Genomic DNA, 26,094 nt, shown 5'->3' on the forward strand with positions numbered 1-26,094 from the left:
CTAGAGGAAATTCGATGTCATTCGAACCAAAGCATTTGGCTGATAAGTAGACAAGTACAAAGGATGTTCTTGTCCATTTGTTTTATTTAAGCAATGAATTATGGTTTATGCCAATTTCGTCGAAATAATGGAAGTCATTACATTGGGAAAAAATTAATTCCAATTTAAACTCAAATGATACTAAAATGCAATAGAGTGAGGGTTTGTTCTACTTTGTTTTTATGTTGTTTTTAACTATTTACTATCAATTTTTTTCTTCAAAATATATATATATACATATAATTAATCTTACAAACTAGAGGAAGTTTAGGGCTTGCAATTTAGACCCAAAAAATAGTTGATTGTTTAAGTAAAGAACTGCAAAGGATGTTTATATCCTATTGTTTGTACGAGGATTGTTTACGTCCGTCCATCTAACAGGAATTTTTTAATTTTTTTTTTTTATTCATTACACTTGGAAATTTATGTTTGATTTATTACACTTGGAAATTTAAAGGAAACAATTCAGAGTGCCATAACGGAATGCCACTCCAGCAATGTAAATATTGACAGACCTCCCATTCAACAAGAACACATTACTTCATCTTTTTGAAAGCTTCCATGCCCTTTCTTTCTAACAAGGCTTTATTCTATTAATGTGTTATTATTCCTTTATGGTTACCTTCTATTTTATAGCCTTGTTGGTATATTTTAGGAATTAGAAGGAGAAAAAAGTTGAGAAACTGAAACTTGATATATTGTTTATTCCCTTGAGCAGAGGCTATAAAGATAGCAATAAAAATGTAATCATCAACTACTTCCTAAGCTAGGAACAACCCTAACTAAGTTATTTGAAGTAGTCCACAATTTTTAAAAATTGAAACATAAATAAAATAAAAAAAAATAAAGTTGACGCAACAGACTAAAGCATGATTTCAACACTCCTTCTTACTTTGAATGCTACAAACTTCAAGTCTCTCTCTAAGAAACTCAAAATTTGCTTCTTGATAAAGGTTTTGTTAGTATGTCAGCTAACTGCAGATCAGTTTTGCAATACTTTAAGCCAACTAAGCCTTTTTTGTTTCATTCCATGAGGTTTGGATATAGGGTTGGGCAATAGCAATAATAATATTTTTTGTTGAATATGGATTGCATTTGATACAATTATTGAACCTTATGCGACCTGAATATTGTTTTTTTAGGCTTTTTATGCATTTGAAAACTTGGTTCATAACCATACAATATGTCGTACAACTTCAAACCATATATATTAAAAAATGTGGATATTGATCCGATCAATAAAAAAAAAATGTGGATATTGAGCAAAATATACACGTTTAAATTTGCAAGTGGACTATTCCATATTGAACCAATTGTATTATAGATTGTATCAATTGCATGTCCATTTCATTTTAAATTATAAGTGCAAACAACTTCTAATATCACATAACATAATTAGTCCTTCAAAAATATTAACACATGGATAATTGTTATGATTTAAAATATCTCTCTTTATCATGGGCAGCACACGCAATCAACCGCACATGCAATCAGGGACAGAACTATATAGAGATTAGTGGGGTCAACTGACCTCAGCCCCAAAATATAAATATTTTTTAGTGTATTTTTTACTAATTTACCCTCCCAAATTTTTATTTTTATTTTTTTTTTAATGTAAAACCTTAACCAATCGAAGTCGGATCAAGACTTTGGTATGATGTCCTTCCAACGTGGATTCACGTAGCCCACCCCGGTTACAACATTCCTTTCATTTGCGCTTAAAATCTCTATTTCTACTTTCCGGCTTTCTAATGAATTGATGCGAGGATGCCTTTTCGACGCTTACTTTTTTAGCTACAATTTCGATTTGACATCCACCTTGATTTCTGACCTCTTGCATTGCATTACCATAACAAAAACAAAAAAATAGATTGTTCTTGTGATTCTCCATGAAGCTTTCTCGGTCGAGGAAAGGAATAGCGATAGATTTCTATAGAGCATTGAGGAACAAGCAGATCGAATCGGGCGACAAATTCTTGCGTGGTCCAAGGAACACTACAAAAAAATATCAATTTTGTAACGAGATTTTTTCGTTCTTAAATTCACTTTTTCCGTTACTAATGATATTAGAGACGAAATTAGAGATGAAATTACATTAGCTACGTGAACTTTAGGAACGGAATTCCGTTACAAATATACTATTTTTTTTAGTGGAAATCAAAAGTCTGCTTCCATGATTTCATCGATATAGAATCTTTGAATATGAGAATAGTTTATGAATTTTTTATAGTTTTGTTAATTTGCACTTTTAATTTTTTTAAGTAAAAAAATTAAAATTTATATAATTTTGTTCAATTTTTATCTCAATTTTTAATTATTTCTCTCTCTCTTTTTTTTTTTTTTTCATTCTTCTTGTTTAGGAAAATTAAAAAAGATAACATAAAGTAAAAATGAAATATTTTACCCTTCCGCAATAATAAGGATAACAAAGGCGATATATATATATATATATATATATATATTTTGATCCTCTGCATCTATTTCTTGACAAATTAATTTTGAGCCATACAATATTTTTAGATTCATTGTCTTCAAGATCACCCATATTCATCGTAGAAACAACTTCATCTTTATGATACTCGGCTGCCTTCGACCGGTTTCTGGCATTGCTTGATGGAGGATCTAAAGGTTGCAATCAACAAAAAGAAACACGCCAATCAGTCTTTACAATTGCTTACAAGTGCAAAATAATTTTTTTATTTTTATTTTTTATGTATGAATTCAACGATTTTTATAGCAACATATCTTCAAATTATATCTCACTTTGTTATATTCCATCCAAGAATCACTAATTTTTTTATTTTATATTTTTATTAGTTATATTCCATCCAAGAATCACGAATTTTTTTATTTTATATTTTTATTGGTAGACCAACGTATTTTAAAGAAGAATTATAGCATGCTAAACTCAATGATTTTTGTGAATATAATATATATATTATTAAGTTAGGGATATATACCTTTTGATAGACTCCACCATATTTTAAAGGAAAATCGTTTGAATATTATTAATAAATATTTATTGGTCATATGTACACGACAGAGAAGATATATGGTATATATCGCTGAAACTATTACCAAATATAGACCAACGAAAAAATAAATTTTATTAGATCAAACAAGTTTGACTTTCACAAATTGCCAGGTGGTCTTTTCTTTTTTAAAACTAATAAATTACATTGAATACACATTAAAAATAAACTTTTAAGTGTTGTTATTTAGAGGGTGTTCACTTAATATTTTTTTTTCATTTTAATAATTGTTATTTAGAGGGTGTTCACTTAATTTTCTTTTTTTTTTTTTCATTTTAATACACTGATTTTAAAAAATATTACTTAAAAATATAATATATATATATATATATACATAACAATAAAATTCAAAAAAAATATACAAAAATCAATCAAAACACATCAAACTATTGCGATACAAATTCAAGCCCCATATTGAAATATTAGAACAAAAAAATCCACACCATATAAGTTTTCAATCAACTCCATTAGTATGAAAACTTTTGTAGGAAATTCAAAACAAATTTGTGCGGACTCGGCCCAAAGCGGACAATATCATACTAGTATTAGTTGACCCATCCAAAAAAATCCGAAAGAATGGCGTATCCAAACACACTCTACTTTCCCGACTATTTTGTGGGGTTTTGATTTTGAATAGTAAATTTTAAATTGAAAAAATTATTTGATATAATACACATATGCAATGACACTATATTTTGAATGTAAGTTAAATTTTAATATAATATAAAAAATTAATATTTAGTTAGAATTTTTTTTGAATAATTTTTTTTTTTTTTTTTTTTTGAAATAGTCAAACTCACATCAGCCAATAATATTACCAATTGTCTCGGCACCATTTATATGACCCCCCGTCTTGAGTGCATATGTCGCCGATGCCCTTTTGGGTCATTATTGGACCATTTTATCTTTGGTGACATCTATTTTTTTGTAAGTAGCTTTTAATTTTTACTTCCTTTATTTTAATTTAAAGTACCATTGCTGCTATCGAAAGTGTGCACTGAGTAAATTCCTAGCTAAACCTAATACGCTGCAAATTAGACTCACAGACAAGTCGCACTAAGCGAACTATGTGTGACAGGTGGACCTGGAGGCGTTGGGGTTTAAACTCATGACCTCGCCGTCATAAGTTCACTCTCCACACCATCTGACATCTCTTACGGGACTATTCTTTTCCTATTTTAGTAAAAGTAATTATACATTAATACCAAAATATCCTTTACTTTTACTTAAATTACAAATATATCATTACACATACAATTACTTTATACATGGACAAAAATGTCAAAACTTCTTACACACTTTCACTGACCAATAAAATACTATTTTTTCTGTCCAGCTCTGAGGTCTACATTTATCTTTCCGTCATTGTACTAATTAACATTAAAAATATTCTTATGTTTGTATAATTTATCATACAAATGTCATTATATTTATATTATGAGATACTAATAAAAGTATTTTTGTCTTTTTTCTCTTGATTTGTACTATATTTTGATATAATAATTAATATTTAAAAATTAACATACAAAAAGTAAATGTAAACCTACGAAGTGGATGATAGGAGCATTATTTTTTAATTTATTACAAACCTCCAAATTACACATTCGAAAGAGATGGGGGAGTATCTTATTACAAGAAATGCCTTGAATTACCGTAGGTATATATATATATAGAAATGATTGCATGGTTGTAGGTTTGAGAGTTGAGTTTGGGAGTTTGCATAGTAAAATTTTAAATTGAAATAATTTTTTATGCGATATTAATATGTATTGTGATAATATTTTGAATGTAAAATTAATTTTTTGTATTTAAAAAAATAGGTATCTAATTTTTTATATTCCCTCCGTCGCTTTTCAATTAATCATTTTGGATTTTTTTTAGTAAATTAAGAAATAATAGTATTTTATTGGTTAGTGAAAGTGTGTAATAAGTTTTGACATTTTTGTCATTTGCTTTTATGTATAAGGTAAATGTATGTGTAATTGTATATTTGTAATTTAAGTAATAGTTAAAGGTATTTTGGTATTAGTATTAATTATGTTTACTAAAATAAAAAATATATACTTTTGAGTGAGACAAACAAATATAGTAAAATTAGTGCTTTGAATTGGACGGATCTAGTATATTTTTAAAAAGGAAAATTAGTAAATAGTGATGCTTGGGTTTGAAACCTACAAATTTATAAGGTTTTAGTTTTAATTTTACTATTTCAATTTTTTCTTTAAAATATCAAATCAAATATCTATTTATTTATTATATTATACTAAAATTTAATTTTATATTTAAAAAATCATATTAACACATATTGATATTATATCAAACAACTATTGCAACTAAAAATTTTACTATTAAAAACTCAAACCCAAAATCTCACAAACAAACATACACCCCATAAAAAAACAATAAAAATTGAAATTTAGCTATAAACATTTTGTAACAAAATTTAATAAATTTGTAGCAAAAATATATTTGCAATGAAAAGATTTTTGTCGCCTATACCGCATTGGTAAAGAACTTTGACAACAAAATTAACTTTCGTAACGTAAAATAAGTTTTTTGCAATTAAATTTAAGAAAAGAAATGTAGCTATAATAATATGATTTCGTAGTTAAAGCTATTTGCTATAAAAATAAAATTTATAACAAAAAATTTTAGCAATGAAGTATGCATGATTTTTTAGCCAAATAGTTTAGCTATGAAAGATTATTTTGTTGTTAAAACTCTTTTGCTATATGAACACAACGTTTTCTAGCAAAAGAATTTTAGCGACAAAATTAATTTTATAGTACATAATTTATTTAGCGATAAAATTAATTTTTATTGTTGAATGACACATTTTAACTAAAAAATATTTCGTAGTTAAAAATATAGCTAATTAGACGTTTTTTTTATAGTGACACTTGGTGTTTTAGAGATTTTTTTTTTAAAAATTTTAAATTAGTACAAAGTTGTATAAAAAATAACTATTTGATACTATATATATTTTGTATAAAATAGTTTTTTAATGTAATATTTTAAATATTTAAAAAACTATGAAGCCATCCGTGTAATAAATGTGATTCTTAAATGTTGTTAATTTTAATATTAATAAATAATGCAAAGTTTATGTCAGTGGGTTGTATCTATTCTTGGGTTGTGGGTTGAATAACTCGTTGACAGATGTGATCCAATTTTTCTTGAACCCAATCAAGAAAGAAGATGATCCAAAACTGATTAGATTAATCGAGACCCAACATAATTGATTGATAAGGCTTGCTGGTTCCCCTCTCCCCCCAATTCACATGTTAACTACAAAATTCGATTGTAGCAAAATTAAAACTGTGTGGATGATGCAACAACAAGTTTGTTGAAGAATCTTGCAGAAAAAGAATTAGTAATAGCATGAGGAAGGTCATCAGCTATATAGGAAAAAATAGAATTGCAGGTGTGATTAATACATAGATTTTCAAGGTAATTGTGAGGAATTACGGGAAATTGGGTGTGCTAAAGCAAGGAGAAAAAAAATTGCAAGGAGAATAGTTTGTGAGGTGCATTGTGTATCAAAAATTATGTGAGGGTGGGGAGGATAGGTATCAAAAAATCGGCACAAAGACTTTGTTTCGCACTCCCACAAAGAAAACCCACAATACCCATCAATATATATAGCCAAGGAAGAGAATCAGATAAACCCAATAATATAGCAGCAAACTTATCTTATGGATTGACCATAGGGTAGTAGGAACAAAATTTGGAAGATTTGGAAGAGAACGAACCACAAATTCAGTCGCATATGAATGAATTTCTATAGAACAGGTCAGGCGAATGAAAGGGGTGAGATACAAATTTATCTCAAATCTATTTGGATCGGGTCAGATCATAGGGGTCGGAATGGGTCTCGTCTTGGGTTGGGTCAACTAAGATACAAAAACCAAATAATCTTATGATACCCCGAAGTTGGGTCGGTGCTAGACCAACTTCCGTATAGGTGAGTCAATGTTAGGCCATCTGAGATTTATTAATGTATACATTCTTTTTCGAGAGTCCTACCGAAAGAACTCCAAAATTAAGCGTGTTTGCCCTAAGGCAATTTCAGAATAGGTGACCCATGTGAAGTCTCCAATGGTGCACGTAAGTGAAGACAAAACGCGCTGAAAAGACTCGTGTTGACCTGTGTGGCTAATCTAATCCCGACACGCCTGATCATGCATGAATTGCGGATTGGGGTGTCACAATTGGTATCATAGCCGACCTGCAACAACCCAAAGTTGTTGACCAAACTGTTGAAGGGCCTAGCAGTTGATGGATGTGATACCCTCAGAGTTGAACTGATGCTAAGCTAATCCCGTGTATAAATGAACCGGTGTTAGACCATTCGAAATTGAATAGAGATTAAATAAATTGAATAGACTCATGTTGATTTGTGAGGCTAGTTTGATCCCAACATGCTCGGTCTTGCGTGGCTTCTTCCCGAGAGTGTCACAAATCTCGTCATTGTTTCTGATCGACCATCATAATTACTTTGGAGGATATAAACAAAAATAGAAAATATGTTTACACCACCTTTAAAATTTTAATTTATTACATAATTATTGCACAAAAGCACATATAAACACAAAGTGTATATATATATATATGCAATTACAACAAACAATATAAAGTTGTGAGTACATTCATATATCAAAGTAAAAACATAGTCAATAATAAAAGTTTAGACTGATACCAACAATTGCATGCAACATAGAGTTATAATTCTAAAATAAATTTCTCAACGGAAATATTAGGTAGACATTCATTTCCACGCATAGGATCAATAGTAGTATAATTACCTTTCACCATAAACACATTACCCACAATTTTATTCTCTATAGTCACATTCATTTCATCAAATTGTTGGTTTCTATATTTTTTCTTTAGATTTGGACACTAACTAATAAATTGATTTGAATCCCCACAATAATAGCACTTTCTATTTTTAGTCTTAAACTTAGACTTTTCTATTCTTTTGCCCTTATTCTTTTGATCTATTTTATTTTGTAACCTATCCTAACTAATAAAACCTCATCAAGTGCTCCTTTGTAATTCTCATTAATATGAACATCTAATTCTTTGCTCTTTAATCAATTTATAATTATTTCAAAAGTTATATTTCTTTTACCACACTTAATAGTATATTTAATATCATAAAAAGACTCAAGAATAACATTTAAAAGTACAATAAGAGTGTTTCGTCAATATTCTTATATCATGTATGTTTAATATCTTAAACAAATTTAGTGAAAACATCAAAATTCTCATCAATTATTTGATTTAAATCAAGTCTTTTCAAATAGGAATAATTTATTAAGCAAAGACCTTTCCATATTAAGTTCTTTTAATTTTTTTCCGAATTTCTTTTGTAGAATCATGTTTCATATTTTTCTAATCGCATAGTGAGATAAGTTCAATATAATCAAAGAATAAACACACTCATTTATTTCAAATTTTCTTTCATAAGTCATTAAATGATTGTAAGCATCATCAATACCTTTTGAAATCTTTCGAGTTTCTAAAATTTCTTTCATTTTTTTGTTGTTATGTTAAAAAAACCAATTTTACTATATAAAAAAAAAATACAACAGAAATAACTGCCACATTAACAAATATCATACAGGTCACACAGTAGTCAGCTACTTATTCTTTTGGAGTAGGCCAACACACACCACCTAGGAATATCACCCAAAATCATTATATATCAGTATTCAGCTACTTACTCACTCTCGGAGGAGACAAGAGCCAGTTACGTGATAATAATGTTAAGCAATTTGAGAATAATTGAAAATCAAGATTTAATCACAAAGAGTTAAATAATATAATCAACCACAAAAATTCAACCAAAAAAAAAAAACCCTACAATTATTTAATAAATAAAAAGTAAGGTAAACCTTTTGTTACATAATCCAGGACAAATTTAAAAATTCTGATTCAACCTTATTCCACCGCTTGTGCTCTAATACCACTATTCAGAATTCTTTTCCGATAGCATCGTCTCAGATTGTCGACTCAGATTGTTTCTACAATCAAATAATTCTATCAAAATATATTAGTATGTTAGTGAAAAAATATCAATGAATCAAATCAGAATAATAAGAGAAAAAGATTAAAAACAATGCTACAATAAACAAAATATATGTCAGCTTATATCATAGCCCACTCCGTGTCGTCTCCAAGCCTTTCTAACAAGGCAACACCATACAAAGAGAGAAACCGTAGGGTCTCAACACCAAGCTACCCAAATCCACAAATTATCCCATAAAGGAACAAGAGGAAACACAAAGTTTAGAAGTAGAGGAGATCGGAACTAATCGAGCAATAATCCAATGAGCACTAAGCATCACAAGAAAAAGAACACAACAATCTGCAAAAGACTTTGTTTCTCACTCCGACAAAAAAACCCACAATACCCACCGATATATATATATCCAAGGAAGAGAATCGGATGAATCCAATAATATAGGAACAAACTTATTTTATCTATCCACCATGAAGAAGTAGGAACTTACTTGGGAAGATTTGAATAAGAACGAACTACATGTTCAATCGTGTATGAATGGATTTCTGCAGAACAAGTCAAGCGATCGAAGTTGGTGAGATACAAATTTATCTCAAATCTATTTGGATTGGGTCGGATCAGATCGGATCAGGTCATGAGTTGGGTCGACTAAGAAACAAAAAAATCCAACAATAGATACAACAAACAAAATTTCAGCCAATGTATATTTTAATTATGTTTTAAACTAAACATTCAAATCTACTCAATTAGTAACTAGGATTGTAGTTACGGTGTTGTTTGATAAAATTTTGTAGAATACACACAACATTATATAATATATACGCTTTATATATTCAACATAATTATACTTTCATTCTTTTTTTTGATTGTTCGACAAATTTATGCCTAATTCATATATAATAAATAATTTTATCAACTCACAATTTTATTACTCATATTTTATCAAATAATAATCAATTTTTTATTATTATTTTTTTCTATTTATCTTACTACATTTTTATTAATTTTGTTGCTACTTTATTTTCTTACCTACCTTATTTTTATATTAAAAAATTATTATGTTTTAATCTTGGTATCTAAACAAAATGATATAGTTATCCCCCAGAAAGTAATAGACAATAAATATGATATAATGATAAATAACATATAAGTATATTAATATAATATATATAGATATAATAGCGTACATGCCATATATTATTGATTCCAAGTATTTTATGCATCTAGCTTCACATCTTGCGACATCTATCTTTTCTTTGATTTCATTCTGGTTTGACTCCAATTTGTTCAGGCGTTCTCCGTGTGACACAACAATCCTCATGGAAACGGATCCGTGGACTTATGACCATGAGGTCATGGGTTTAAACCCCCGACACCTCCAGGTCACCTGCTACACATGGTTCGCCTAGTGTGACTTGCCTGTCAACCCCCGATGTTTATAGGTCACCTGCTACACATGGTTCGCCTACCGTGACTTGTCTGTCGGGCCTATTTTGCAGGGTATTAGGTTTGGTTCGGGGTTTACTCACACATTCGGGTAGCGATTGCAAATTCCCACATCATAAAAAAAAAAAAAAAAATGACCTGTACCTGTGAAAGAAAATCGCGACTGTGATGTCATGAGTTCAAACTCCGGGTTCACCTAGTTTGTGGGTTTGTGGTGTAGAAAAACACACCTGCACACATGGCCAGCTCGACTTATTATTGAGAAACTCACCAACACCCTCGACCCTCTCTCTCTCTCTCTATATATATATATATATAATATACACACCAGCTACGAGGAAGCCATAGAAATTACAGCAAGTCGCAGTGAGTTAGTTGTTAGAAAAATATTAAGAAATTAATTTGTAATTAGGCAGCCATGAATGGAAGTATGTCCAATGAAGAAGAAGAAAAGGGATTATATACAGAAGATGGGACTGTGGATCTCAGAGGTAAACCTGTTCTTCGATCCAACACTGGTCGATGGACGGCTTGTTCCTTCATCGTTGGTACGTACGTCATATCTTTTGCGTTTTTGATCTGAAATAATCATTAAATATGAATATTGTGTAGAAAATAGATGTTGAATTCTAAGAAACTTACCATTATAAAATTGTACAGTTAAAAAAATAAAAATAAAGAAGAAAACATAGATGTGTGTATTTTTTTTTTAGAGTCGTAATTGTAATAGGATTTTGTGTTCGAAAGTGAAGTTATTTTTCTGACTTGCAAGCTTTAAACTTACGGGAAAATGCATCGTTAATATAATATAACTCGGGACTTTTACAAAATATAATACAAGCAAAGGTAAATCCCATTTGAGTGTTCTTGGCAATTAAAATTTTGTTCCTTTGAATCAACAAAATGGGTGTTGTTTTCTACTTTTTCTTGAGTTTTTTTTTACTGTTTTGTCTCTATTATTTATATCATTAATTATATATTTAATAAATAGTTTTTTATCTAAATATTGTGTCTTATCACATTTTTTTTTTCATAAAAATAAAAATACATCAAAATATAAATTATATCCTCTTTGTAAGACTCAATAGCATAGTTTGTTTAATTTGGTTTTGATTTGAAATTAGGGGATGATTTGAGTTTTTTTTTTTTTTTTTTTAATAGTATTTGATATGCTATTTTGTGAGATTAAATAATTTTTATTAAAAAATATGATAAATAAATAATAAATTTTTTATTTGAAATAATAAACAAATCCATCCACTGATACTTTTTACTTTGAATTTTTTAATGCAAATTTTCTAATTTTCTATATAAAAATACTTATATTTTTTATAATTTAGAAAATTATATCAAAACTTCTATTTAAATACAAAATTAAACTAAAAAATAAATTACTATACAAAATCAAAATAAATATAGCAATGCCTATAAGTTGCTCATATATGTATGTGTGTGTTACTTTTATAATTTTCCACCTTTATATTTTGATCTTTAAGGGTTAGTTTGATTTGTGTTTGAACTTAATTTTTTTTTATTTGAATTTTAATTTAAATAATGTTTTATTATGACAATTTAAAAAAATTTATTTTGAATAGAAGTATATACAGTAGAATAAAACATAATTTAAAATAGAATAGTGTTGTATATTGATGTAAGTAGCACATGACAAATAAAAAAAGGGATTTGAAATTAAATATCAGATTGTATTCATAAATTTTTCTGACCTAACTAATTAACAAAATTTATTATTCTGATTAAATTAAATGAAATGTATGTAAGAGGGTAGGTCTATAGTTGTGTTATTTGCATGCGCAGTAAGGCTTATCTACCTTCCCATCTCCCAAACAACTTTCATACTCAAATGTGTGGCTCGTTAAAAATTTTGGAGGAAATTAATAAAATTGTCTTATTGATCATAAAAATAAGGGGTCTATATATAAGCAATACAAAACAGAGTTGATAGATTCAAATCTAAGTAATATAATCTATAGATAAGATAAAATCTAAATATAAATATACTAAATCTAAAATCGAATATTTAAAATATATCTAACATATCTCAACGTCTCCCCTCAAACTCAAGTGGGTGCCGTAGAAACCAACTTAAGTTTGTCCAAGAGCAATCAGAAGTGGCTGGGAAGAAGAGACTTGGTAAAAATATCTGTTGTCTGATCTTCGGAGGAGACCGAAACGAGATGGATAGCACCACCGACAACATGTTGTTGAATGAAGTGACAGTCAAGCTCAATATGCTTGGTGCACTCGAGAAATGTATCATTGTTGGCTATCTTTATAGCACTTTGACTGTCGCAGTGAAGAGCCGTACAAGATGACTGAGGAATACCAAGATCATTGAGTAATCGACGAAGCCACAAAAGTTCTGACGTAGAGTCAGCAAGGGCAGGATACTCCGACTCGGCACTCGATCGAGAAACTGTCTGCTTCTTGCTACGCCAAGAGATGAGAGAATCACCCAAGAAGAAGCAGAAACCAGTGGTTGAACGACAATCAGTAGGATCACCAGCCGAATCAGCATCAGAGTAACCACTGAGAGTCAAAGACGAGTGAGAGAGAAAGTGTAAACCATGTAGGAGAGTAATTTTCACATAATGAAGAATATGTAAGAAAGCAGAGTGGTGAGAGGTCCTCGGAGAGGCCATGAACTGACACACAATATTAACTGCATGAGCGATATCAGGTCGAGTGACAACCAAGTAGATCAAGCTCCCAACAAGTTGATGATAGATGGTAGGGTCATCAAGAAGAGAGTCATCATGCGGAGTAAGTCTAACGTCATAGGCAAGTGGTGTAGAGGCTATCTGACAGTCTGTGAGACCAACTCGAGCAAGGAGATCAGAGGCATACTTAGCCTGAGAGAGAAAGAGACCATCAGAAGAATCAGAGACTTCAAGCCCCAAGAAATAACGTAAGGGACCCAAGCTCTTCATCTCAAACTGCTGGCTAAGATATGCCTGTAGATCATAAATACCAGACGCATCATCTCCCATGATAATCATATCATCAACATAAAGTAATAGTATAACTATCCCAGATGAAGAACAACGAAGAAATAGGCCAGAGTTGTAAGCGCATGTGGTAAAACCAAACTCCAATAGTGCAACACTAAATGTAGCATACCAAGCCCGATGGGCCTGCTTCAACCCATATAAAGTGCGATGTAAGCGATAAACCTTTCCAGAGGACGAGAAACCTAAAGGGGGGGTCATATAACCTTTGGCCACCGGACGAGCCTTGTAGCGCTCAATGAAACCATCAAAATTAGTCTTGATTTGGAAAACCCACTTGCACCCAATAGGTGTCTTGCCAGAAGGCAAATCCACTAAATCCCAAGTGTGAGTTTTTGCGAGAGCCTCCAATTCCTCAATCATAGCTTGCTTCCATAATGGATCAGCACTCGCTTCACGAAATGACCTAGGCTCGTGATGAGATAATATGACAGAGTAACAATGATATTCACACAAGTTAGGATGAGGGTGACTCACTCTATGTGATCGACGAGGTATGACAAGTCCAGGAACAGTAGACGGATCATCATCTTGAGACAAGGTTGGAGGTGGATCAGATGCCTCAACTTGAGGTGGATCAGAAGCCTCAATTGGAACAAAATCCGGAGGTGATGATGGAGTCATAGGATCAGGATCAAGAAACAAGGGAGGACATGCCAACAGGAAGGAAGGTGAACCAGGAATAGATGAGACATGAAATTTAGACAGGATGAAAAACAGGACACTCTCCTAAAAAATAACATGACGAGATATACGCAACCGCTTAGAAACCGGATCCCAAAGCCTATAACCTTTATGCTCTGACCCATAACCAAGAAGACAACATACATGCGCATGAGGTTCCAATTTGGAACGTTCATACGGAGGGATAGCGACAAAACCGATACAACCAAAAAGACGAATGGTTCTATAATCGGGTGGCTGACCGTATAGATGCTCGAAAGGGGTGCTATTATGAAGGACAAATGATGGAATATGATTTATGGTTTAGACAGAAGTGATGGCGGCTTCTCCCCAGACCCTATTAGAACAAGAAACAGACAAAAGTGATGCACGAAGAATATCTAGAATGTGACAATGTTTGCGCTCAGCGCGACCATTCTGTTGAGAGGTGTATGGACAGGAACGCTGAATCAATGTACCTTGAGTAGAGATAAAACTTAATAACGTAGAATCTCTATACTCAAGGGCATTATCAGTACAGGGGGTCTGTATAGGACGGGAAAATTGAGTTCGAACCATTTGAGCAAATTGAATGTATGCTTGAGGTAATTTTAAACGGTGTTTCAAAAAATATATCCAGGTAAAATGAGAGTAATCATCTATGAAAATGATATAATAACGACACCAACCCACAGAAGGAACAGGGGAAGGACCCCAAATATCAAAATGAACTAAGGAAAATGGTTTATTTGCGACCGATATATTTTCTGAAAATGATAAGGTTGGTTGTTTTTCCAAATGACAGTATAAGTAATCAAATTACTCAAAACGAGTAGGACCCAAATGACCCTTACTAACGAGAGACTGAATTTTAGAGGAAGACGCATGACCAAGACGGATGTGCCATTGAAGACTAAGGGAAGAAAATGTATTAAGAGGAGTATGAGTAGTAGCAGCAGAGAAATTACTTGGAGAAATTTTCAAAGATTGTATCTCTAATAGTTGACCCACTTTTCGATCTGTCCCAAGAATTTGACACGTACGTGGATCCTGAGCCTACACACCAGAAGAAGAAAAGGTAACAGTAAGTCCTTGCTCAACTAGTTGGCCAACTGATATAAGATTTAAAGTCAATTGAGGAATACAGTAAGTATCAGAAAGAGATATAAATGGTAGAGATACAGATAATGTATGAGTAATATCCATGCGACTTCCATTAGAAGTATGTATAGGCAATGAGGTAGACACATGATGCGCATCAGTCAAGAGGCCAAGTGTAGGTGTCATACGATGGCAACAACCAGAATCAAAATACTGCGAATTTTTCATACCAGAAAGGGAATTGAAAGCAAGAACTTGATGCAAGAGAGTCACGAGATTCTGGACTAAGGAAGCCATGACAAATCAACTTCGATGATAAAACCAACCACACCACAACGTAGGGAACCAAAGCAGGAGGCGGTGGCCGAAAAACGACGGCGGCGACGAAAGTGTTTTCCTCCACGATTTGATTTTTCAGTGGCAAGGTCGCCAAACGACGGCGGTTCCAACAGTATGGGTGGTGTCAACCGGAGAGCGACGATGGACGGAGAACAGCGGTGGCAGTTTGGTTTTGGAAAATCGGGCTCTGATACCATGGGGGAGAAAAATGAAATTGTCTTATTGATCATCAAAATAAGGGGTCAATACATAGATAATACAAAATAAACTCGATAGACTCAAATCTAAATAATATAATATATAGATAAGACCAAATCTAAATATAAATATACTAAATCTAAATTCGAATATTTAAATATCTCTAGCATATCTCAACATTTTGTTTATGGTTTCAAATTCTTACTATTCATCATTTTTTTTAAAAATAAAAATTAAATCACATATTAAATTTTTATTTAAAATATTATATATCAAATTGATTTGATTAATTTAAAATATTACATAAAATAGATATTTACAACACATTAAATATGATTTCAGTTCAAATTATTGGGTATTTTTTTTTTTTACGATTTCAATATGAAATCAGTAATGTTGGATATACGAATTAGTCCTAAAAGAGGTCTAACATCACCGAGTTTTATACGCAGCGAAAATACGAAACTGTCGATTGTTAGCACAACTTTGAACATGGTTGTCACGTGGTTAAAACTCTGGTGTGTATGTGCACGATTCTGTGGCTGAACAAGTGCAAAACAAGAACAAATAACACACGATTTGTTAACCCAGTTCAGTGTTAAAAGTTACATTTGGAGGATACCAATCTAAAATTCTTTTACTAAACCTAGCACCAGATTTACACCATTTAAGACATCAAACAAATTGACTCAATATATCCTCTAAACAAGCTCCCCTTGTTTTACAAATACAGGAATACTAGTTGTTACATAGTCATAACGACACCAGTAGACATATTGTCAAACTAAGAGTAAAATTGTCTTCATGTTGGTCATCTCCTTTAGTTTCAACTTCCTTTTCTCCTTCTTTTGAATGGTTTCAAAATTCAATTAATGCACCTTTCAACTCTCTGATTTGGGAAGAGAAATTCGTATAAGAAGTATAAGAAACTAACTTTTTTTTTTTGCTCACTATATCTCCGTTCGAACACACACACTTTGCACAGGCTCGACCAAGATGGTCTGTGCACAACTTTGGGACAGTGTGTTCAAGAAAATAAATGTCATTCAGACTTCGACCAACAAACCATTGTATTCATCTGAGCTTTATCTACACGAGACAACTCGAATTCTCATTCTAACGAGTGTAAGTCACCTTTTGAAAAAGTCAAAGATGGTTATTCAGTCAATTTTTTTTTAATGTACTACAGATTCCAATTTGTGTTAAAACAATATCTGCAAGTTGCAACTCGCTCAAATGCCAAGAATAAAAAATATATATATATTATCATTTTTCTAACAAATAATATTTACTCCACATGGTTTTAAATAAAAAAATATTATTTTCTCTCGTAAAATATCACATTAAAATACTATTTAAATACAAATTCAAATTAACATTTTATTTCAAATTAATTTCAAACAACAATTATTATTCTCAAATTCTAAAACTAATTTTGATTTTGAATTTTAATTTTGGTTTAAAAATAGTTTAAAGTAATGTTTTACAAGAAGTTTATTTTACTGGAGAATATAAAAACTAAATACTAAAAGTTATGAATAAATAACCCAAAACTCATGTATAGATATATACTCAATATTCACTGATTGAATAGTTTTTCTCAATAATACACATGTGGTTCTATAATGTAATTATGTCATTTACATTTCGATTAGGAGATTATTTTATTGCCCTCAAATTTATAGTCTATTTGTACACTATTTCTACTTTTAGATATTTTTATTGTGAGATATAGGAAATATAAAAATATTATAAATAAAATGATATTTTATATATTTTTGTTGATTTTTATCATCATTTGAAACAATAAATGTAGCGTATGAAGTGTTCGAACGAATGGCATTCTATGGAATATCGACCAATCTATTCATATATTTGACAACAAATTTGTACCAAGACACGGTCACTTCGGCCAATAATGTTACCAATTGGGTCGGCACCATTTGGATGACCCCCGTCCTGGGTGCTTATATTGCTGATGCTCTTTTGGGTCGCTATTGGACTTTTTTTATTGCTGGCGTTATCTATTTCCTGGTAAGTAATATTACATCTCGTATCTCATATTGATATTTTTACTTGCATGTTCATTTCTACTTTCTAATATTCAATTATTTTATTATTTTTTTATATCACATTCAATATTAATTTATCATTATATTTTTAAATTTAAAACTTCATATATGATATGATTCATATGACATTATATATATATATATATATTCGTTTCGCGTTGAGTGCTGACTGAATCAAATTAACATAATGTAATCAAGAGTGGATTTACTCATAGTTGAGTGGAGGCACGTGCCACCACTGATAATAGTATTCTTAAAAAAAAAAAAAAGAAAATTAGTAATTTAATAATTGTGCAACTATTAAAAAATTTTAGTTGTCCTTGTTTAAAATTTAAAATGTTATCTGTATCCTAAAAATTTTAGTAGACTATTTGAAATTAAAATTTAGAACCAAATAATTAAAATTCAATTCAATTAAGATAATTAAATTATATTTTAAAAGTATAAATATATAAAAATAATGTTATATTATTATTTTTATATTACCAAATAATGATATATTTTATTAATATTAATATTATTACTTTTAATTTATCTATTGTGTCACTAATAAAAAATAATTTCTAGATCAGCCTTAATAGTGTTGATTTGGCGTTGTCATACATATAATCAAGATAAACAATATACTTATAGTATATTATTGTAATACCCCGGAGTTGAGCCGATGCTAGGCCAACTCCCATGGATGAACAGGTGTCAGATCATCCGATGTTGAATATAGGTTAAATAAATTGAATAGACTACCCATGTTAACAATATGCACATTCCTTTTCGAAAGCCCTATCGAAATAACTTTAGAATTAAGCATGTTGACATATGGGGCCAGTTTACGATCCCAACATACTCGACTTCGCGTGGCTTGCAAGCCCGAGTGTCACAATTATATAATTTCATAAATCGCATATCGTGACAATACATGATGTAATTCTATATAGTACAATATATTATTTATTTTAGCATAATTAATATATTTATATATATTATAACACATATATTAAACTCCACAACATATATTTCTACTATACAAAATTGTTTTGTGCTATATAAAATATACGTTGTCTCCCTTAATTATGTGTGTTGATCAACATCGAAACCACCAACATTTTTATTTTTTTTTTGTATTTAACAACCAATTTTTTAAAACATTAAAATATTTTCAATATATGTATAGATACTCTAAACAGTATTGTTTGCAAAATCAATAATATATTTTTAAATTAAACACACACTTGCACACCAAGAGGTTCTTTGTTTATGACTTGCGTCTTCATTTTGGCTATACACAAAAATCAAACATGTAAGTCAAACTTATGGACAAATTAAAATTTAAGTTGATTAATTGATTTTTGGCTTTGGCTATACACAAAAAATCAATGTCCTTTGTTCATGCAGGGTTTTTAAATTAATTGATTTTTTTGTTGTGTGGGATGAAAAATTAGGTCAATAGTATAAAATATATTATTTAAATTGAATATTTAATTTACATTTGACCATGTAAAATGTATACAAGAATTGTTAATATATATTTATATATATATATAGATATATTAGCAGCTCGAAAGATTCCTAGATGGTTGTCTATTATTCACGTTGCGAATCTTTTACTATTTAGGATATGCCAGGATTTTTACACAATTTTTTAATCTATTATTATATCATTTTATTTTAATTTTTTTTACCATTGTATATATAATTTTTATTAATCTATAAACATATTTTAAGAAAAAAAAAATTAAGGAAAAACAGACAAACATTTGAAATTAAGCTACCGAAAAAACTGGAACACAAGCAAAATAATCAAATGGGGCAGATGGAATATTGGTGTAGAGACTTTTGAAATTTTTGAAAAGTTTTAAAAAGAGTAAGAAACTAAAAATTTGAGGCGATATTGTAAGAAAAGAAATAAATATTTAATTTAATATATTTGAAAAAAAAAATATATTTAATATAATATTTTTGTTATAAAAAATAAATTATTTAAATAAATAGTATTACTGTCTATATAAACAGAGCCACTGACTTAAAAGGAAATAGCTCATTTGTTATGTGTTTAGTTGTGTTTCGGTATTTTGAGTTATTTGATGATTAAAAATATATATATTAAATTTGATAATTGTAGAAGGGTTGTGCATTATGGAGTAGCATTTTGAATAAATGTTACATTTTTAAAAGAAAGTGTAGGATGTGAATGCGATGTATTATGGGACAAAAAAGAAAATTGTAGAATAAATAGTGCAAAAATGTCATTAATAGCATGATTATTCTTATTAGAAACATAAACTACTACTTGCCGGGCCTAGTTTGTAGAGTATAAGGTTCAACCGGAGATTTACCCAGACCACACCTTCGGGTAGCGGCTGCGGATTCCCACGTCATAAAAAAAAAAAAAAAACCATACATAAAAACCCTAGTTTCCATTTAGGTACAAAAAGTTTACATAAATTTTTTTTGAAGTTTTGAAAAGTTTTAAAAGTAATTAAAAAATTAAGTACTTAACGTGATGCTTTGAGCTGTCGTCACAAAGCCGAATTATATTATTCAGTGTCTTACTGAAAATACATCAAATATAAATAGACAACACATAAATTGTAAATCAACAATGTAATATTTATATTAAGATAATACAAATATAATACTCCTTCGGTCTAGTAGAAAGGTTACCGTTTACTTTTTACACGTAAATTTTTTAATATTAGTACTATATTGAATTGTTGTGAAAAAGACAAAAATACCCCTATTAGTATTGTGTAATATAAAAGTAATGACATTTGTGTAATATAGTGTAAGTTGAAAGGGTATTTATTATATTAGGTAGGTAATACAATTAGTAAATTAGAAAATTGTAACCTTGTTTTAGGACGGACGAAAATGAAAAATGACAACTTTTCAATTGGATGGAGAAGAGTATATAAATTGATAACACATAGCAAATATTCATGTAACACATAGTACCATTTATCTCAACACAATAGATATATGTTTGTACAACACACCTATAAAGTATAGACTGATGTAACAAGCCCAAAAATTCCATGGGAATGTCACACTTCGACACCGAAACAACAACACATATGGACGTACCGTGTCTTGTTGCCAAGGCTAAAACATAATAAATATAAGTACAAATATTTTATTTTGCTAAAGTCATAAAATATAGTTTTACCAACACCCACAATTGCTTTAAAATATGTAATTGTAGAAAGTCATGCATGTTTGATAATAGTTCATCCCTATGATGCATCAAGTCAATAAAGGTCTAGATTTCAACTTTGCATGGAAGAAAGTAGTAACATCAGCAAGAGCTTAGTAAATAATTAAATATACAATGCATGAAATAAGTTATCAACGATAAGTGTTAACTAAGCAACAACTACAACTATCCAAAATCTACAGTTCACTCAATTGATCAACTGACTTTCCAAGTAACCACTAAGTCTAGCCAAATGTACGGATCATACAATTATTAATTAACTTGCCAAAATGGCTAAATCTAGTTAAACCAATGGTTATCACAATTAATGAATCGACTTGTCAATCAACGGCTAAGTCTAGTCAAATTGACGACTTACATAATTTACCAATCGACTTGCCAATTAATGGTTAAGTCCAGCTAAATCCACGGATTATATAATTTATCAATCGACTTGTCAATCAATGATTTAGTCTAGCCAAATCTACGGCTAATACAATTTACCAATCGGCTTGCCAATCAACAGCTAAGTCTAGTCAAATCTACGGTTTATAAAATTTATCAATCGACTTGTCAATCAACGGCTAACTCTAACCAAATCCACGGCTATAACAATTTAATAATTGACTTTCCAATCAACGGCTAAATTTAGTCAAATCTGCGGCTTCATAGTTTACCAATCACCTAGTTAATCAACGGTTAAGTCTAGTCTAATCCACGGCTTATACAATTTACCAATTGACTTATCAATCAACTGTTGAGTCTAGTCAAATCTACGACTTATATAATTTATTAATAATTATTTGCTCGCCAACAGCATCAATAACCCAACAAACAATTTATCATATACGCTATATATCACATCAACTCTATTTAACAATTAGTATTATCATATCACAACAAGTTCACCACATATCACAAAGATATAATCATAACAGTCCATTCATTTCAAGCGTGCATAATTTAACCTCTTACCATAATCGTAGATTTATCTCACCTAATGGAAACATGGCAAAATCCCAACCCGGACGGGACCTCCGGAAAATCTTAAACCACAAGGTTAAACCACAATTAAGACACCAATATCAAACAACAAAAAGAGACAAAGCTAAGTAACTCAGACAAAAAATTACACGCACGACTCTCAAATGATCCCAACTCAATCCAACAACTATCAAAATCATTCATAAGGCTTTAAAATACCTTTATAAACTATTTTTTCAAGTCAAAAGTTATTCAAACAAGGCTGAAAATCAGTGCACGGGTCAAACGATGTCGATTTTACAATTTTAAAATCACAAATCGTATAATTATGGTCCAATTGCAATAATATGTGAAAATCCCCATCAATTAACACTCTCACATGCCAAATTAAGTTTAAAATCTTAATCTAGAAATCAATTTGGGAAAAATTGCACTTAAAGTCAATTTCTCAAAATTGACATCAAATTCAATAAATAAACGAAAAAGAAAAAAAAATAAAGGTTCAAATACATCATTTAATAACCAAAAAACCAAGCGAAATTCGACATTAACTCGAAATATCCATTCCCAAATTGAAATTACGTCATTTAAAGAAGAATAAAGCTTAGATAATACTTTAGAATGGAAGTGAGGTAAAAAAAAAAATGAATTAATTGAAAGGTTTACCGCAAAAATTGACTTGGAATGGAATGGAGTGATTCCCTAACCTCACATGAACCTTATCCACTGTTGGAGGACGAATGGGGGAGAAATGAGGGTTGGGGAGATTTTTAAATCGTCAAAATATGTAAATTACATTTTAAAAAAAAAAAAAAAATTGTTTGACCATACAGGGACTGTACGACTGGGATATTAAAACGTTATTTGGGTTGTAACTCACTCATCCAACCTCCGATTGACTTCTCGTTTACGGCAGTTTAACTCAAATGACTAGATATCTATAAAATTTCAGATTAATGGGATCTATGCATTGGTTATGGTGAATTTTGAAAGTTGACAGTTGTGACATGAGCTCTTAACATAGAAAAGATAACTTGAAGACCTATCTAATGAGATCAAATTAACCCACAACAAATAAAAACTCAGAAATTTGTATCCGATCAAAATGAACATATCAACAAAGGTTAAAATAACCAAATTCATCAAACATCTAGTGAGATGATTCTATTATGGGTCAGGTATTACATCTGTCAACATTAAATTTCAATTAATATAACATTTGCCTATTTTATATGTACTTATTAGGGTTAATATTTAACATGATGCTTATTAGTCATAATCAGCACTATAACTATTCTTGATGTTTTTCAAGAGAAAAAAATATATATTTGATATAATCCCTCTGCCTGCTAATTTTACGTCTACTTCTTTTGTAATTTACAAAGAAAGTGAGCAAATAATTGACGGACAGAAGAAGTAATATTTTTTGAAAAAGTTATTGTTGATTAATAGTACAAAAACATCTAAATATATATATATATATGTAAATATAGTATTCAATAACTCGACGTAATTTTTTTTTCATGATTACAACAGGGAATGTCACTTTTAACTCTGTCGGTATCCATTCATCCATTGAAACCAAGCTCATGTTCAGACCCAATTGGTGTCCAATGTGAGAAGCCCACTACATTGCAATTAACCGTATTCTTTGGTGCTCTATACACCCTAGCACTCGGCACGGGCGGAACCAAGCCCAATATTTCAACTATTGGCGCAGACCAATTTGATGAGTTCGACCCAAAGGAAAAAGGCCAAAAGCTTTCTTTCTTCAATTGGTGGATGTTTAGCATATTTTTGGGGACACTATTCGCCAACACCATTCTAGTCTACATTCAGGATAATGTGGGGTGGGCGCTTGGGTATGGACTCCCGACAATTGGACTAGTTATATCACTAATGATATTCTTGGCCGGGACTCCTTTTTATCGGCACAAAGTGCCCGTAGGAAGCCCGTTTATGAAAATGGCTAAGGTCATTGTGGCTTCCATTAGCAAGTGGAAAATGGACATTCCAACGGACCCCAAAGAATTATATGAGCTTGATCCTCAAGAGTATGGTAAAGGCAAGTACAGGATTAATTCTACAAATGATATGAGGTTAGCGTTTATTTGTACAAAGATGATTTTTTTATAGATTAGATAATAATCATTAATTTTGGTCATATGTTTAGTTTAGTGTAGTTCTCAATTGAAGCAACACAATCTTTTAAGATTAGACATGCATGTTGCTCAATAAAACCAAAAGGGAAAATTATGTTTAGTTTTTTTCATATATTATGATTCTTTGAGGGATGGGTGCTAATTAGGATTAATCAATAATATTGACTAAAACTAATCAATATTGTACTAATTAATTAGGACTAATAAACATATACCAAATCGAAAAACATTACATGACCTTAGTTAATAGAGACCATGTTATGTTAATTGATGTTGTAAGTTCTTATTCTATGTGCGTTTGTTGTTATTATATATCTTATATGTTTAGGTTAATGATAGTATGTATTGCTTTCATGTACTGTATTTATATTATATTAACACAAATTTTTATATTCTTTATTTATATATTACATTTATATTATATTAACATAAACTTTACATTGTTTATTTATATTTTTTTGTATTATATGTCAATATTTAAATTGTTGTCAGCATCATACTGAATAATTTTAGAACACAATCTCTTTGATTTTGACAATTAACTATAGGTACGTCTCATTTATGTAGGTTCCTCAATAAAGCATGCATACGAACAACTTCTACCAAATCATGGCTCCTTTGCTCGGTAACACAAGTAGAAGAAACCAAACAAATGTTTCGAATGATCCCGATCCTCATCGTCACCTTCATCCCGAGCACGATGATCGCGCAAATTGGGACACTTTTCGTGAAACAAGGCACCACTCTCAACCGTCACATCGGCACCTTCAAGATCCCTCCCGCTAGCCTAGCCGGATTCGTCACAATCTCAATGCTCATATCCGTTGTGGTGTATGATTGTGCCTTCGTCAAGATCGTTAAAAAATGGACAAGAAACCCTAGAGGCATTAGTCTCCTCCAACGGATGGGAATTGGTATGATCTTTCACATCATCATCATGGTCGTTGCTTCGCTAACCGAACGTCATAGAATCCATGTCGCCCGGGACAATGGCCTAGTCGAGAATGGGGGCCAAGTCCCTTTATCCATATTCATTCTATTGCCTCAATTCATACTAATGGGCGTCGCGGACGCGTTCATGGGGGTGGCGATGATCGAGTTCTTCTATGACCAAGCGCCCGAGAGCATGAAGAGTTTAGGGACATCGTATTCAATGACCACTCTTGGAGTCGGGAACTTCATTAGCAGCGCATTGCTGAGCATTGTCTCAGATATCACTAGTAGAGATGGGCACGAGGGATGGATTAGGAACAATCTTAACGCCTCACACTTGGATTACTATTACGCATTCTTTGTCATCTTGAACTGTGTCAACTTTGTCATGTTTCTTGTTGTTGTTAGGTTTTACGTCTATCGGGCCGAAGTTTCAAATTCGATGAAAATGCTCGAGGAAGAACTGGTGGTTCGAAACACAAGGTGAAGAACAAAGATGTTGTTACAAATTAGAGAAATTTTAATGGTTGCAATTCATACCAATACATTTAATTGTTTAAGTAATGATCTACAGAGGATGTTTTTATCCAATTGTTTGTCTGAGGATTGTTTATGTCAATGTGATGGGAAAATGAATGTTGAAAATTCAGTTAATTATTTAATCAATGGAAGAACTAAATTTATAATTTTCGAAACCGATTATTCAGTAAGTTGAAATTCATGTGGGTTTTATAGTGCTTATTAAAAGTGTAGTTTAAGCATATGAATGCCGGTAAGCTAAAGGTGTGCTGCCACATGTCCGGACTAGACAACGATACAAATAAACGAGCATAAGTTTTGTCTCAGGCTCAGAAATTGTTGTCATGATCATGGATTTAGGC

General features: G+C 30.9%; 1 protein-coding gene across 1 annotated transcript; it reads left to right on the plus strand.

Moving 5' to 3' along the window:
- Positions 1-10,928: 10,928 nt before the first annotated feature.
- LOC127266568 (protein NRT1/ PTR FAMILY 5.2-like) lies at positions 10,929-25,832 on the plus strand. Its single transcript, XM_051296848.1, has 4 exons — positions 10,929-11,093; positions 17,689-17,906; positions 23,655-24,217; positions 24,848-25,832. Exons 1-4 carry the CDS (start codon positions 10,964-10,966, stop codon positions 25,698-25,700), a joined length of 1,764 nt encoding a protein of 587 aa, XP_051152805.1. The 5' UTR covers positions 10,929-10,963; the 3' UTR covers positions 25,701-25,832.
- Positions 25,833-26,094: the final 262 nt, after the last annotated feature.

This window comes from Andrographis paniculata, unplaced genomic scaffold (assembly GCF_009805555.1).
Source record: "Andrographis paniculata isolate CXL003 unplaced genomic scaffold, ASM980555v1 Contig76END, whole genome shotgun sequence".
NCBI lineage: Eukaryota > Viridiplantae > Streptophyta > Magnoliopsida > Lamiales > Acanthaceae > Andrographis > Andrographis paniculata.